The sequence below is a fragment of the Cimex lectularius genome, unplaced genomic scaffold (genome assembly GCF_000648675.2).
Source record: "Cimex lectularius strain Harlan isolate CLEC.00 unplaced genomic scaffold, Clec_2.1 scaffold14, whole genome shotgun sequence".
In the NCBI taxonomy this organism is placed as follows: Eukaryota; Metazoa; Arthropoda; class Insecta; order Hemiptera; family Cimicidae; genus Cimex; species Cimex lectularius.
The window spans coordinates 1,573,198-1,588,581 of record NW_019392637.1 but is presented as its reverse complement, the minus strand read 5'-3'; the positions used below and the strand labels follow the sequence as shown (position 1 = coordinate 1,588,581).

Below are 15,384 nucleotides of genomic sequence, written 5' to 3'. Positions count from 1 at the left end.
GTCAATTGATAAAAATGGCCGATAAGGGGTGGATAACAAGTGGGAAGGTTTCTTATCACTAGTGTGCTCTTTAATTTTTCTTTAAAAATCAAATGGGTCTTTGTTTTATCATAAATTATTAAATTAATTAATAATAATTTTAGTCAAGTAACTGTTTAAGGATGAACGTATCAGGTCGATTTATAATAGCGTCGAACCGGTCCTTGACGAGGCGGAGGCAAAGCACACACACAGGTAATCTAGAATCTCCTGTGTAATTTAGATATGGGTTTTATCTCTTTTTTTCCTCTCTTTTGAGTGTTTTAAAGCGATTAGAAGTCGATTTTTGAACACTGAGAAAGAGAGAGAAAGAGAAGGGGAAAAGATGACAAAGAGACTTTTGTCACAGCTGTCTCGGTATGTGCTGGCTTATCGGTCACATCTTGGACTTTTTCCTTTTCCTAGGCGGCTCAGGGAGGGGTGGACTCTTCCGCAGGATATGGGACAGCTGGATACCAATACCAACTGGAGTCGGGCTCACGCTGCTCGGCGTACTACAGCTAAGAAGGATGGACAGGGAGCGTAAGAGGGACCGCGAAGAAGAGCTCTGGGAGGTGTGCACAATATGAACCATAATACATTTTAAAAAATCCTACCAAATATTCTCTTTCAATTAATCTCAGATCATTGCTTATATCTTTGTAATAATCAAAATCTTACTGTCAGATCTGATATTCTTTGTAAACTCTCAGGTCTGACAATATATCTACCCATTAGGTTCGATAATAGTTCAATCCTTAAGACTGACAAATTTTTTACAATCAAGTCTGATAATCTTACTAAAGTAGGATATGACAATCCTTTTAATCCATCAGGTCTGACCACCTTACTGATCACATATCATCAGATCTCAGGACCTGATGGTCTTTTTAAACTAACAGGTTTTACAATCTTACTAACAGTCAGATCTGATCATATATCTGTTTATATATCAGGTTTGACAGCAGTTCAAACCATTATATTTGACAGCCATGTAAAACCATTAGGTTTGACAATCTTGCTAATCGGATCTGATGGCCATTTAAATCCATAAGGTTTGACAATCTTGCTAATCGTCGTATCTGACAGTCACTTGAACCATTAGGTTTGACAATCTTTCTAATCGTTGGATCTGATGGTCATTTTAAATCATCAGGTTTGATAATCTTGCTAACCGTCGCATCTGAAAATAATTTTTAATCTTTCAATGTTTTGTATCTTCAAATCCTGTGACATAAGCACATTGCTTGTCAGGTTATACATGTACTTTCGACAACCATCTTTCAAAAAGTTCCATTATATAATTTTTTAATACTTAGTAACAAATTTTAAAAAACATTGTTCCTAAAAAATATTTGTGAAACCCTCTATTTATTATGATTGTTTAGTATTATGAAAACTATAATGTAAAGATAAAGACAGGTAAGTTGTGGTTGTAATAATTATAAATTGTCTTAATATTAAAGTGTGCAGTAGACACCATAATGTATGCATTAATTACTAACAGTATTTTTTTAAAAACAATAGATGAAGGTCTATAAAATGTTGCCGCTGAGGAGCCTGTCACGAGGAGCTGGTGTTATCGCCGAGTTCCCCATACCGGAATTGCTCAGGAAGCCGTTGTTCTCCACATACTCGAAATTGTTTGGAGTCGATGTTGCCGAGATGTCTGAGCCTTACGACAGCTTCTGCTGCTTTGCAGACTTCTTTACGAGGTCGCTCAGGGACGGATGCAGGCCTCTGGCCGACTCGGCAATCGTGAGTTGTTTATGACCATGTGCCAAGCAGGCCAACTAGTGGTATTGTTTTTTTGTTTTTTTTCAAAAGGTCGTTCAAAGTTTAGGTGTCGCCGGCTGACGGACGGGTCATGGCATCGTGCAAGGTCAGGTCATTCAAGATTGAACAGGTGAAAGGCGCAACATACTCGATTCAGGAGTTCCTCGGGAGGCCGCCTCATAACGAAAAATATTTCGAGGTCAGCTTCGATAGTCAGAAAGTGTGAGTCTTTTTAACGTGCAGTTTCAACAATTCATTTCATCTAATTGTCAGCAGTGATCATTTTTCATCACAAATCTTCTACTGTCAGATCTGATGATATACCTATATATCAGGTTTGACAATCGTTCAAACCATTAGATTTGACAATCTTTGAAATGTCGGGTCTGACGATCTTGTTAATCCATCAGGTCTGACAATCTTTTTACCATCATATCTCAGGATCTTTTTGAACAGTCAGTTCTTTGATTTATAAAACCCATCATGTCTGACAATGGCATCGGTCCATCAGGACAGTCCAAACTGTCAGATCCGACAATTTTTTATACCATCAGATCTCATCATTTTTTTAAACCATCAAGTCTGATATATTTCCATCCATAAGGTCTAACAACCTTCCAAACTGTCAGATCCGACAAATTTTTATACCATCAGATCTCATGATCTTTTTAAACTATCAGGTCTGACATCGTTTGAAACCGTCAGGTCTGATGGCGTTTCCATCCATCATGTATAACAACAACCTTCCAAATTGCCTGATCCAACAATTTTTTATAGCATCAGATCACATGATATTTTTAAACCATCAGGTCTGACAGTATTTCCATCCATCAGGTCTAACAACCTTCCAAACTGCCTGATCCGATAATTTTTTATACCATCAGATCTCATGATATTTTTAAACCATCAGGTCTGACATCTTTTGAAACCGCCAGACCTGGTGGTGATTCCATCCATTGTGTATAACAACCCACCAAACTGTCAGATCCAACAATTTTTTTTTATAGCATCAGATCACTTGATCTTTTTAAACCATCAGGTCTGACATCTTTTAAAACCGTAAGGTCTGTTAGTATTTCCATCCATCGAGTCTAACAACCTTCCAAACTGTCAGATCCAACAATTTTTTATACCATCAGATCTCATGATCTTTTTAAACTATCAGGTCTGACATCTTTTAAAACCGTCAGTCTGAGATTCAAGTTTTTCTAAACCATTGGATCGGATGATCATTTTAAACCGTCAGTTCTGATAACTTTTTTACCATCAGATCCAACCATTTTTCTTAACATCAGATAAGACAACCTTTTGAATTGTTCCATCTATCTTTTAAGATAAGTTTTTCTCCCAGGCCAAAAGACATGACAATGTTTTCGAACAATACGATTGAATAGGATGGTTTATTTTCAACCGTTTTTTTATTCTTCTGTAGTCCATACAAGAGCACGTGGAATGAGTACAAACACCAGCTCCTGAAAAACCCCAAAAACGAGCTGTACCAATGTGTCATCTACCTTTCGCCCGGCAACTACCATCGGTTCCATTCACCAGCCGACATCAGGGTCAATTTCAGGAGGCACATACCTGGTAATCAGGCGGTAAATCACTTCTCGTCCGCCCGGCCTATTGTTTTTTTCTAAACACCTTAAAATTCCAGGTTACTTGATGTCAGTGAACCCAAAGATAGCTGGGATTCTACCGGGGCTTTTCAGCATGAACGAAAGGGTCATTTACACAGGTGAGTGGCAGGAGGGATTCTTCTCGCTCACGGCAGTCGGCGCAACAAACGTAGGCTCGATACGGGTATACAAGGACGATGTGAGTGAATAAGAACAAAAAAAAATCAAATTGGGTACAATGGCTTTTTTGCCAAAGGCGCTGACAACGAACAGACAGAACGAGACGTCACCCCTTGACCGGGAGCTGAGCTTCACATGGAGGAAGGGTGAAGAGATCGGCGAGTTCAGGATCGGTTCGACAGTGGTCCTACTCTTCGAAGCGCCGCCCGACTTCCAAATGGACATGGCGCCAAATGACACAGTTAGAGTCGGCATCGGGTTGTCTAAGAACTACTGACTGTCACTGATGACAGACATCGATCTCACCATTTTTTTTGCCGATTTGTGAATAGCTCAATTGAAGGAAAAAATAAGACAATTTATTTTTTAAATCTTTTAAAATTAAACATTTCAAAAGTTCCTTTAAAGTTTTTTTAAAAATAATTTTATTAATTAATAAGTAAATTTCTTTTACAAGGGTAATAAAAGTGTTATGAATGAGAACGAGTGAACGACTGGCCTAGTGGCCGTGAGTTCGAACCTGGGACCTTTTTACCTTAGTGATGAGCACCATGTTTTTTTGTTTGCATGTTATAATTTAATATATTTTGTAGATGTTGGGTTGGTTTTATGCTGCATGAGAATGAGTATGATAACCTTAAAAAACCATCGGATCTGACGATATTTAAAACCAAAAAGACAAAAAAAAATGTAAATTTTTTTTATTGTCTCTTTCGATGTCAAAGGCCCATAGGACACGTATTTTTCAAGAACCCCCCCCCCCAAAAAAAATGGAAAAAATGTCTATTGTCTTTTTCGATGTAAAAGGCTCGTAGGACTTTTTTTTTTTTCTTCTTCAAGAAAACCCAAAAAATTGAAAATATTTTTATTGTCTTTTTCAATGTCAAAGGGTCGTATAGGACACGTTGTTTTCTAGAAAAAAACAAAAATTGAAAAGATTTATTGTGTTTTTCGATGTAAATCGACCTGTTGAGTCGATTGGAAAAGGAATTAGTCTCGTAGGACACGTTCTTTTCAAGAAAAACAAAAATTGAAAAAATTTATTGTCTTTTTTCATGTAAATCGACCATCCTTAACCATAAGATTTGACAATCTCCCAATTCGTCAGATCTGACAATCTGAAAAACAATCAGTTCTGGTGATATTTCAAACCGTCGGATTTAATGATCTCCCAATTAGTCAGATCTGATAATATTTCCATCCGTCAGATCTGTCTATCCGAAAAACCATCAGATCTGATGATATTTCCATCCATCCGATCTGACGATCTTCCAAACTATTAGATATCTTCTGAAAGTGAAAAATATTTTTATTTTATCTTAAGATCATACATTTTTTGTTGCATACATGTTTGTCTTTTATGATTTCAAGTTTAATTTAATACTTTAGTTGATTTTGACTCGCTTTTGAGCTGGATGATGATGGATCTCATTCGGGACGTGTCCTTCTTATCGGCGGTCTTTGGTTTGACGGTGAGGTCGCAGTACCTGGCTACCCTGTCCCACCTGCCAGCCTCCCCACCTGCTACATCACCATCACCATCACCTGGGTCGCCAGCTGGCTCTCGGTTTGCCCTTCCAGCCATCTTGACGCGCTCCACTTCGGCGTTGTACCGGTTGTAGAACTCCTCAAGCTCAGCGCGAGCCCTTTCTTTGAGCCTTTTCTTGTCAGCGTCTTCGAGTCTGTCTTTCTCCTCGATGCGTCTCCTCTGCTCCTCGCGCCACGCCCTTACCGTCTCGGGCTCTTCGCGTATGGTGCATTCAGAGCAGAGTTGGGCCTCGAGCGCATGCTGCTCTTCAAGCCAAGTCTCTGAAGTTTCCAGGGACTCCTCCTCAAGAAAACCCAATTCCTGTAAAATAAAAATATTAAAATTTATTTAATTAATTTATTATTAATTAATTAATATTGCAGAAAGAAAGACAAGGACAAAAGTATTTTATACCCACGTGATGTATAGACTGCTCTAAAGGACGGCGTACTGAATGGAATTGTTTTCTCAGCTGCTTTTGCCTATTTGGCATTCAAGGATAAATGAATCATGATCACCTGCCGACCGGGGTTCGTTTTTTTCCTAAATATATACTTTTCGAACAATAGTCAGAATCGGATATAATTATACGATCGAGTCTTTGTAAACTATTGGATCTGACAATCTTGCCATGCATCAGGTCTGGTGATATTTCAAATCGTTGGATCCGACAATTTTTCTAACCATTGGATTTGACTGTCCATCTTTTTAAACCATCAGGTCTGATTATATTTCAAACCGTTGGATCCGGCAATTTTTCTAACCATTGGATTTGACCGTCTTTTGAAACCAACAGGTCTGATGATATTTCAAACCGTCAGATCTGATAATTTTTCTAACCATTGGATTTGACTGACCATCTTTTTAAACCAGCAGGTCTGATATTTCAAACCATCGGATCCGACAATTTTTCTAACCATTTGATTTGACCCTTTTGAAACCAACAGGTCTGATGATATTTCAAATCGTTGGATCCGACAATTTTTCTAACCATTGGATTTGACCATCTTTTAAAACCAACAGGTCTGATGATATTTCAAACCGTCGGATCCGATAATTTTTCTAACCATTGGATTCGACTGTCCATCTTTTTAAACCATCAGGTCTGATATTTCAAACCATCAGGTCAGATATTCCAAACCATTGGATCCGACAATTTTTCTAACCATTGGATTTGACCCTTTTGAAACCAACAGGTCTGATGATATTTCAAATCATTGGATCCGACAATTTTTCTAACCATTGGATTTGACCATCTTTTGAAAGCAACAGGTCTGATGATATTTCAAACCATTGGATCCGACAATTTTTCTAACCATTGGATTTGACCACCTTTTTAAACCATCAGGTCTGATGATATTTCAAACCATCGGATCCGACAATTTTTCTAACCATTGGATTTGACCATCTTTTTAAACCATAAGTTCTGATGATATTTTAAACGATCTAATCTGACAAGTTTTCTAACTTCAGAACTTGAAAGTTTCTGACCAAAACATTTGACATTCTATTTATTCAACTGTTGGAACTTAATAGTTCCCGACCACCAATTTTAGAATCGATTGTTGGATCTGACACATTTTAAAACCACCGGAAACTGTACGTTTCAAATTGTCAAATCTGGCTTATATGTAAACCATTGGAACCTAAAAGTTTCACACCGCAGGAACTGACAATCTTTTGGAAACAATGCAACTTAAAACAAATTCACACCGCTAGAATCTAAAACGACATGCACGCCAGATTTGACAGTCTATTTTCTAAACCATCAGAACTCAAAATGCTGGATCTTATATTGGAACTCAATAATTTGAAACCACAACATATTTGATTTTTCTATTCTGTCTAATGTTATTCGTATTTCTATGCTTTCCATTTCTAATCACCGGAACTTTAAAAAAAAGTGCTCAGCCTTAGAGTCTGGTTCCTTTATTAAAACCACTGACACCATCGGATCATAAAAGTGTCAAACGGTAAGATTTTATTAGAACTTAAAGTTTTCAAGCTACCAAAACTGGGACTCCATTGTAACTTAAAAATTCTCAACCACCAGACCCTGACAATCCACTGGAAATTCAGTTTCCCAATCTTGGATCTGGCTATGATTCTAGAACAGTAAGATTTTATTAGAACTTAAAATCGTCCTCAACTCAATCTGACTTTTATTGTAACCTGAAAGTTTCAAACTATTTGATCTAAAAAAAACTGCTGGCAAAAAGTTCCCTTAGTTTTTTCAGTACAGCCAAAACTTAAAACAGTCATCGAGTCCGATTCCTTTATTAAAACCACTGACACCCTGGAATCTTAAAACTTTTAAATGATAAGAACTGATTAGAACTTTTTTGTGTAAAACAGTTTCTAACCATTGGATAGTTTATTCAGCAAAGACAAACCTTGTTGAGTCCGGTCCTTTATTAAAACCACCGACACAACTGGAATTTAAAAGTTTTAAACGGTAAGTTCTGATTAGAACTTTTTTTTAAAAGGTTCACAACCGTAAGATACTTTTTTTTTCAGTACAAACGGAACTTAAAACAGTCATTTTAGCTTTGGAACTTAAAGTTTCAAACCACGGGATGTTAACCACTGTTACCTTAAAAAAAGTCCTTGGCTGTTGGGGGTCTCTATTTTTAAAATTCACCAGCATCCTCGAGACTTAAAAATTTCAAACCGTGGATCTTACAATCTATTGGAACTTAAGAAAAGTTCTGTTCTTCCATGATTTTAAAACCACCGGAACTTAAAAAGAGCAGTCTCCAGCTTTTGGGGTCTGACTCCATTTTAAAACGACCTAAACAATCCATCAAACCGATCGATCAGGCTATAATTGCGAACTTAAAAACTTTCAAACAGTCCCATCCTACTATTGAAAAATAGTTTTCATACTAGCGCTGTTTTATTGATAAAACCTTCAGAACTTAAAATGAACCAATTTTATTTTTTTTAATAACCTGACGGAACTTAGAACCCCCTCCCCCACCAACTGTCGTATCTAACTTTTAAAACAACACCGTGCATTCCGTCCATTTTTTTATTTTTTTTTAAATTTAATAAAACTTTTCCCATTTTAAACACTAATAAATATAAATATTAAACATTTATAATTAAACAAAAGCTATTTTGTTTATATGTATATATTTTCTTTTTAAGCCTTTCGGGCTTACAACCTAAATGGCCACGTGGAAACGGCTCAACCGCCAACAAGCTACTAAGGTTTTAGCTCAATAACACAATTTTTAAAAAAATTTATTTATGTAAAGTAAATTAATATTTATTTATTGTTTAAATACCTGGCTTTCGTCTTTGACGGTTGACGACATGACAATTATGCGAGTCGGGCCCCGGAGTCAACTGGTGTCAAGTGGCACCTCGCCCACCTCTCGAGAGTTAGTCTCTTTTTGAAATCCGACGGCAGAATGCGTTATACGAACTTTTCTCACTTTTTATTTATTTTATTTTTTTAATTTTATTATTTTTCCGTTCTCTAATTAATTAATTAATATGGATGACGGGCCTGCGGCGGTCACAGAAGAAAGGGCGAGAGAAAATGGCTCCGCCTGTGACGCCTCGGTCCGCCATTTTGTCCCAGAAGACCACGGCCTGTTTGATTTTTGACTTTCAATAAATGACGGTGTTTACCAGAAAAAGTTTCAATCCTGCCAGATCTAATGAAACTTGAAACAGTCCTCGCCTGTGTGTGTGACTTGTTAAAATTGCCGACGCAATTGGAACTTAAAAGTTTCAAACCACTGGATCTGACATCCTGTGGAAGTTGAACCATCGCCTCTGACAATTTATTGAAACCTAAAATGGTTTATGATCTTTTAAACCATTGGACTTTGTCTTTACTTACTGTTGGACCTGACAATATTTTAAACCGACAGATATGTCATGTCATTTTAAACCATTAGATCTGATGGTATTTTAAACCATTGGATCTGATTATGTGTTAAACCACCAGATCTGATGGTATTTCAACCACCAGATCTGATGATATTTTCGAACACCATATCTGATATGTGTTAAGCCATCAGATCTGATGGTATTTCAAGTTTTCAACCATCAGGTATGACGATATTTAAAACTGTTGGTATTTCAAATAGTCGGATCTGATTGTTTTAAACTGAAATATTTGACAATTAAAACCATAGATTTGATGATATTTTAAACTGCCTTACAACTTAAAAGTTTCAAACCATTGAATATCACTCACAGACATGTATTGCCATGTGATAAATGCCCTTATAAAATTTCACTTTAAGTCCATTAATTCCTCTTTCAAGGGATTCGACCTGGGTGTGATTAATTAAAACACATTAAAAATTTAATTTTTTTTTTTGAAAAAAATTAAATGAGATATAATTTTTATAATAAGAAATTTAAAAGTGAAAAACATTCCCAAGATTACAACAATAAATAAAATTTACATTCAATAAACTCATAGAAAAAATATTAACATTGACCCGTTGTATGGGGGGGGGGAGAATTTTTGTTTTGAGCGTGATCAATTGGCCTTGTCTTGACCTTCTACATGTCCGCGTAGCCTGTTGATGCTGGCGCAGATCTTGAGCGCCGGGCCGAGTTTCATCGACATCGCCGACATAAGATGGTCCTCCTTGAGTAGAAGGAGCGCCTGGCCGTCAATCTCCTGGTTCGCAAATTCTTCAGCGTATTCCGAGCAGCCGGCGAGCTTGCCGATGAAGTCGTGCACGTCTGATACAGTCCAGTCAGTTGGGCTCGAACCTTCCAGGTCGGACGGTAATGCATCTTCCTATAATTTAAAAAAATTAATTAATACAAAACTACTAATAAAAGACAACTTACATAATCCTTGCATGGTGCGACTGGAATAATGGCTGGTGCATCGGGCAGCTTGTTTGGCAAAATTTTATCACCAGACCTGGAAAGTATATTCCATAACAAAATAATAATTATTTAAAAAAAATAATGATAGGAAGAGTACTTTGTGGATGCTGGGCAATAATGGTTGTCCAATTTGAAAACCTCTTTGTCGTCGACGATACCACACATTTCGCACATCTCCTTAGCACCGGTTAAACCGTCAGCATCCTTGTCATCGTCCAATTTCTGCCTTTTTGCTACAAAAATGAAAAAATAAATAATTAACAATAATTAAATTTTTATTTATTAAAATAGATAATTTAAATATTTGAAAATAAAAATATTTATAGACAATTTGTGTAAATTCCCTTACAGGGCGACTCGTCGTAGTTGTCGCTATCGGCGCGATTCCCAATTTCCGCCGGTTCGGATTGGTCGGTAGGGAACGGCTGCGATGCTGCGACGACAAAACCGGTCAAAATAATTCAGTATTTTTTAAATTTTGTCCTTTTTCTTTTAAAGTTGATATATATTTTTTTAATATATGGTCAAGCATCATACGTGTACTCACATTCCTGTATGACGTAGCCTTCGATGACATGCGTGAGGACCTGAGGCTTGACGAGCGCCTTGGGAGGCGGAGGCTTCATCTCATCCTGAGGCCTAGAGTCGCTCAGCGTCTCTTCGGCTGGCTTTGCCTCATCCTCATCTTCAGACGGCCTACAAAATTATTTTTCATTTTATTTGTCCCCCTGAGAGTAATTTTTACTGATGATGATTACTTAGAGAACTGTTGTACGCTGGACATCTGTTCTGGCTTGGTCTGGTTCTGGGCATCGTGCTTCTCTACAGGGATGCCTTTCATCATCAACGTTTTTCTTATTTTATTTTGCAAAGGCTGATGATTTTGTTTAGATTAAATTTAAAAAAAGAAAGGATTAATTGAAAAATGCTTACGGGCTTAGGCACAATCTGCGTTGGCACGACAGGACCTGCTGGCCGTACAGGCGAGCTGATAGAAGGCAGTATGGACAGTGTACGGCTCTGGTTTTGCACTTAAAACAAATAAACTTACAACACAAATTGTCACATATGATGGAATTTAAAACTATCGGATCTGATGATTTTCAAAACTGTTGGGTCTGACAGTATCATAAATGGTCAGATATGACGATATTTAAACCATAGGATCTGATGACATTTTAAATTTTCGGATCTGACGATATTTTAAACCTACACATCTGGTGGTATTTAAAACTGTTGGATCTGATATTTTAAACTATCGGATCTGAGGATATTTAAAACCATCGGGTCTGACAATATTTTAGACCATAATTGATGATATTTAAAACCATCAGTACTGTTCATATGTCAAAATCATAGGATCTGACAGTATTTAAAACCGTCAGATGTGATGGTATTTGAAACTGTCGTATCTGAGGATATTTAAAACCGTTGGATCTGATGATATTTAAAACCGTCGGATCTCACAATATTTTAAACCATAACTGATGATATTTGACACCGTCAGTACTGATGATGTTTAAAATCAATGGATCTGACAGTATTTAAAACTGTCAGATCTGATGATATTTTAAACTGCCAAATCTGATGATCTGAGACCTTTGGATCTGACCAGCTTTTTCATCCATGTTCAAACCATGACAAAAAATATATAAAAACAATAAAATGCACTTACTGTGTACGCTTTGCTGGGGCTGTATGTAAACCTGCTCCTGCTGAGGGCTGCGTATGTAAATCGGGTTCTGGGCTGTTATGACCTGCTGTTGCTGCGGTGATGCCCAAACCTGAGGGATCTGCGTGCTGAACTGCCACGGTGACAGCTGGACACTGTTGCCTCCTCCAGCTGTTCTATTCTGGCATGCCGCATACTACGATTTTTTTTGTTTAACATGGTTTGGAAAGCCATGCAGTGATTTGACGTACCTGTATTGGCGATATGAGCTGGTGTAGCATCGCCTGTCCTTGTTTCAACTGGCTGTCTTTCAACTCCTGCTTCTGCCCCTGGGACGAGAATATGCCAGCCTGGCCACCGATCATGCCGAGCTGTCCAATCAGAAGGGTCTGATTCGTGCTCGTCGGTATCGTGGCGTAGCTTGGAAAACTCGCTGGCAAAAAAAAAAAATATATATATTTTATATTTTTATATTTATAGTATAAGTACATATGTTTTTTGTTTTGTTTTTAACCGCCGCACTGGGTTCAGGTTCAACTGCTGAGCACACCTTGTATGGATTTCCCGAGTACAGAGGTGAGCTGGTTTGACTGGAATGGCTTCCCTGCAGCGATGACCTGTATTGAACCGGCGTGGTTGACGTTTGGCGGCAACGACATTAGCATCTGCCCATTTGCATTATAAACCTGCTGGACATACGCACTCTGGACCGGCTGCTGCAGGACCTGGACCTAAAAAGAAACCTTTAAATATTTCTGTCAAAACCAGAACAGAAAGATTCCCTTACGCCTCCAGAGTTCCAGTCAGTCATCTGCTGCATCTGTGGCGCAGGAGTGTTCGAAGGCACTGGCTGGGCTGGGCCAACAGGGCTCTGTGGCGTTGACATCATGTTGGCCGAATTGACGAGCAGCGTCTGCTGCGACGACGCGACAACCTGCTGTTGCACCTCCATCACCTGCCCTTGGTTCTGTTGCTGGTTTTGCTCATGCTAGGTGCAAAAATATTAATTAAAATTAGAAAATAATAATTTCCCTTCTACCCCCATACCTGAACAACCTGTGCGTCCATATCCTCTTCCTGGCCGATTTCACTGTAGTCTAACATCAATCAATGCGGTTTATCAAACTGTAAACAAATAACGATAAAAATGTTTGGAGGCAAATTGATCAAATATCAAGAGTGTCAGACAAAAATAGTCAATAATCAAGTGTTATGTGAAATGTCAAATATCAGGAGTGTTTGGAGGAAAATGTATCAAATAACACGAGGGTTGGATCAAAAAGTAGTCCATTATAAGGAATATTTGAGGGAAAAGAGATCAGTTATCAGGAGTGTCAGAAGAAAGTGTCAAATAGCAGGAATGTTAGGAGAAATAGTATTATTATATCAGGAGTGTTAAGTCAATATATAGTCAAATATTGGAAATTTGGAGAAAAATTGATCAAATATCATGAGTGTCAAAACAAAAAGTAGTCAAATATAAGGAGCATCAGGAGGAAAATTAGTATAACATCAGGAATGTGAGGTAAAAACATTTCCCTACTTTTTTTAACATTTCACCTAACATTCTTGAAATCAGACTACATTTTTCTTTAGACACTCATTATATTTGATATTCCCCCCAACACTCCTCATATTTGATTTCCTTCTCCTTACACTACTGATAATTGAATACATTTTTTTTAAACCAACACTCATCTTTAATCACTATTCTACCTAACATTCCTGTCGTTTGGCTACTTTTCCCCTAATGTTCCTGATATTGGACTGCCATCTCCTTACACTCCTCACAAACGAACACTTTTTTACACAATACTCCTGATATTTGACTACTTTTCCCTTTAAAGCTCCTGATATGTGACTGCTTCCTTACACTCCTGATAATTGAATAGATTTTTTTCCCAACACTCCTGATATTTGAATCACTATTTCATCGAACATTTCTGATATTGACTGACTATACACTCATATACACACTCACATTACACTCATGAAAATTAATTTTTTTTTTTTTAACAATACTCCTGATATTTGATCACTATTTGATCTAACATTCCTAATGTTTGACTACTTTTCCCTTTAACGCTCATGATATTTGACTGAGACTGGGAGTGTGAGGAGAAGTCCCGATAATTGAATACTTTTTTTGATTAACACTCTTGATATTAGGGGACATTTTCTTAAGACACTCCTCATATTTGACTATTCCTACCCCCTAACATTGTTGAAATTTGACTTTTCCCCCTGACACTACTGATATGTGACTGCCTTCTCCTAACACACCTGATAACTGAATACCTTTTTTTGTCCAACATTCCTCGTCTTATCATTATTCTATGTAACATTCCTGTTGTGTGACTTTTCCCGTAATGCTACTGATATTGGATTGCCTTCTCCTTACACGCCTGATAATTGAATACTATTTATTTTAAACAGTCTTGATATTCAAATACTTTACACCTAACTCTCATGTATTTTATTGCTACTTCTCCTAACATTCCTGATATTTGATCAGTTTACTATCTAACATTCCTGATATTTGACTACTCTTGTTCCTCTTAACATGCAACGTTTTTGAAATTTTTCCTAATGCTCTTGAGCTTTGGCCTTTTTCTCTCTTTGATATTGGATGACTTTTTTTATTCTTCTGTACAACTTTCCACTGCAGATATTTGACAAGCCCAGTTTTCCGTTACACAAGCAAAATAACTGAACGGTAGTAACGAAAGGAGTTTCTGCGACTTCAGTTACCTCCGGTCAATTGACTTGAAGGTGAAAATTGTGTCTCTGGTCAAACTGAGCAGACGAGAGCTTCGACAGTCCTGACGGTTTGGATATTTCTCACCGATACGCTCAACACACTTGACTTAATCTTTCACTTAATTTCTCCCTCAAAAAGTTTAAAAAATAAATTATCATCAGTTTTTCGTTAATCGATATATAATAAAAACAGTATTACAAGGATAATTGCCGTGACCTGGTTTCCAGGCAGATCAACGGTTTCACAAGAACCACTTGCGATAAAGATTTTATTTTAATTTAAAACTATACATAATTAAAAATATAAATTGAATATGTTTAATCAGTAGAATAATTTACCAGTCGAATATAAGCAGTTTCTTCTTATAATCCTTCCATCCTTCTCGGGGAGCTTCCTTTCAGCCGCAGAAGTCGGCCAAGGCGAGTTTTTCCGTCGTCGCCCTGGCAGGGCCGCAGTACCAGCGCATCTCGTGCTCCTGGAGAAAAATCCGGGCCGAACGGAAAAGGGAAAATAAACAAAATTCCAGCTGGAAAAACGGAGAAAGGGGTCGTTCGATGCTGGAGTCCGTCAGTGACTCTGGGAAAGGAGGCGTGACCCACGAGGATCGATAGGGAGACATCGATTCGTTCAGATTTCAACGCCCAATCAAACGCCGCTGGGATGACTCGATAAATCGATACTCGACAATCGATTATTTGAAAGCTGCGCTGTTTAAAATATAAGATAAATAGTTGCTGCCAGGAAGTTAAATGAGAAATAAAATTCAAATATCGGGAGACAAGAAAAATTAGTCAAATATCAATAACATTAGAACACATAATAGTCAAATATGCGGTGTGTTAGGATAAAAAAAGTCAAATATCAGGAGCAGTATAACACATAATAGTCAAATATATGGTGTTAGGATAAAAAAGTAGTCAAATATTAGGAGCATTAGAACAAATATCTGATGTGTTAGGATAAA

The 15,384-nt window shown here is 37.5% G+C and overlaps 3 protein-coding genes across 5 annotated transcripts; 1 reads left to right on the top strand and 2 right to left on the bottom strand.

The window, feature by feature from the left end:
- Positions 1 to 20: 20 nt before the first annotated feature.
- LOC106663227 (phosphatidylserine decarboxylase proenzyme, mitochondrial) lies at positions 21 to 4,000 on the top strand. The gene is made up of 7 exons (XM_014387897.2): positions 21 to 234; positions 445 to 593; positions 1,546 to 1,776; positions 1,862 to 2,016; positions 3,227 to 3,381; positions 3,452 to 3,612; positions 3,670 to 4,000. The coding sequence occupies exons 1-7, from the start codon at positions 162 to 164 to the stop codon at positions 3,868 to 3,870; spliced, it is 1,125 nt and encodes a 374-aa protein (XP_014243383.1). The 5' UTR covers positions 21 to 161; the 3' UTR covers positions 3,871 to 4,000.
- Positions 4,001 to 4,665: 665 nt separating this feature from the next.
- LOC106663196 (clathrin light chain-like) lies at positions 4,666 to 8,709 on the bottom strand. Its single transcript, XM_014387849.2, has 2 exons — positions 8,412 to 8,709; positions 4,666 to 5,442 (listed from the first exon to the last, which is right to left on the bottom strand). The coding sequence occupies exons 1-2, from the start codon at positions 8,439 to 8,441 to the stop codon at positions 4,966 to 4,968; spliced, it is 507 nt and encodes a 168-aa protein (XP_014243335.1). The 5' UTR covers positions 8,442 to 8,709; the 3' UTR covers positions 4,666 to 4,965.
- An 833-nt stretch (positions 8,710 to 9,542) lies between these two features.
- LOC106663194 (polyhomeotic-like protein 1) lies at positions 9,543 to 15,033 on the bottom strand. 3 transcript variants are annotated; one of them, XM_024227132.1, is made up of 13 exons: positions 14,759 to 15,033; positions 12,716 to 12,784; positions 12,447 to 12,647; positions 12,210 to 12,390; positions 11,911 to 12,092; positions 11,663 to 11,855; positions 10,921 to 11,018; positions 10,746 to 10,861; positions 10,535 to 10,683; positions 10,337 to 10,420; positions 10,085 to 10,220; positions 9,946 to 10,021; positions 9,543 to 9,892 (listed from the first exon to the last, which is right to left on the bottom strand). In XM_024227132.1, the coding sequence occupies exons 2-13, from the start codon at positions 12,761 to 12,763 to the stop codon at positions 9,626 to 9,628; spliced, it is 1,731 nt and encodes a 576-aa protein (XP_024082900.1). In that variant the 5' UTR covers positions 12,764 to 12,784; positions 14,759 to 15,033; the 3' UTR covers positions 9,543 to 9,625. The 3 variants fall into 3 exon arrangements, with proteins under 3 accessions (XP_024082900.1, XP_014243333.1, XP_014243334.1); XM_014387847.2 differs by having other exon boundaries at positions 12,707 to 12,784; positions 14,759 to 15,031; XM_014387848.2 differs by lacking the exon at positions 10,337 to 10,420 and having other exon boundaries at positions 12,707 to 12,784; positions 14,759 to 15,030.
- Positions 15,034 to 15,384: the final 351 nt, after the last annotated feature.

Excerpts from the sequence above, each read along its gene's own strand:
- LOC106663227 (XM_014387897.2), top strand. The coding sequence starts at position 162 with ATGAACGTATCAGGTCGATTTATAATAGCGTCGAACCGGTCCTTGACG. Across the intron at positions 1,777-1,861 it reads CTCTGGCCGACTCGGCAATC|GTGTCGCCGGCTGACGGACG; the intron begins GTGAGTTGTTTA and ends TTCAAAGTTTAG. Across the intron at positions 2,017-3,226 it reads AGCTTCGATAGTCAGAAAGT|TCCATACAAGAGCACGTGGA; the intron begins GTGAGTCTTTTT and ends ATTCTTCTGTAG.
- LOC106663196 (XM_014387849.2), bottom strand. The coding sequence starts at position 8,441 with ATGTCGTCAACCGTCAAAGACGAAAGCCAG. Across the intron at positions 5,443-8,411 it reads CCGTCAAAGACGAAAGCCAG|GAATTGGGTTTTCTTGAGGA; the intron begins GTATTTAAACAA and ends TTTATTTTACAG.
- LOC106663194 (XM_014387847.2), bottom strand. The coding sequence starts at position 12,763 with ATGTTAGACTACAGTGAAATCGGCCAGGAAGAGGATATGGACGCACAG. Across the intron at positions 11,019-11,662 it reads GCCCCAGCAAAGCGTACACA|TGCAAAACCAGAGCCGTACA; the intron begins GTAAGTGCATTT and ends ATTTGTTTTAAG. Across the intron at positions 10,221-10,336 it reads CAACTACGACGAGTCGCCCT|CAAAAAGGCAGAAATTGGAC; the intron begins GTAAGGGAATTT and ends TCATTTTTGTAG.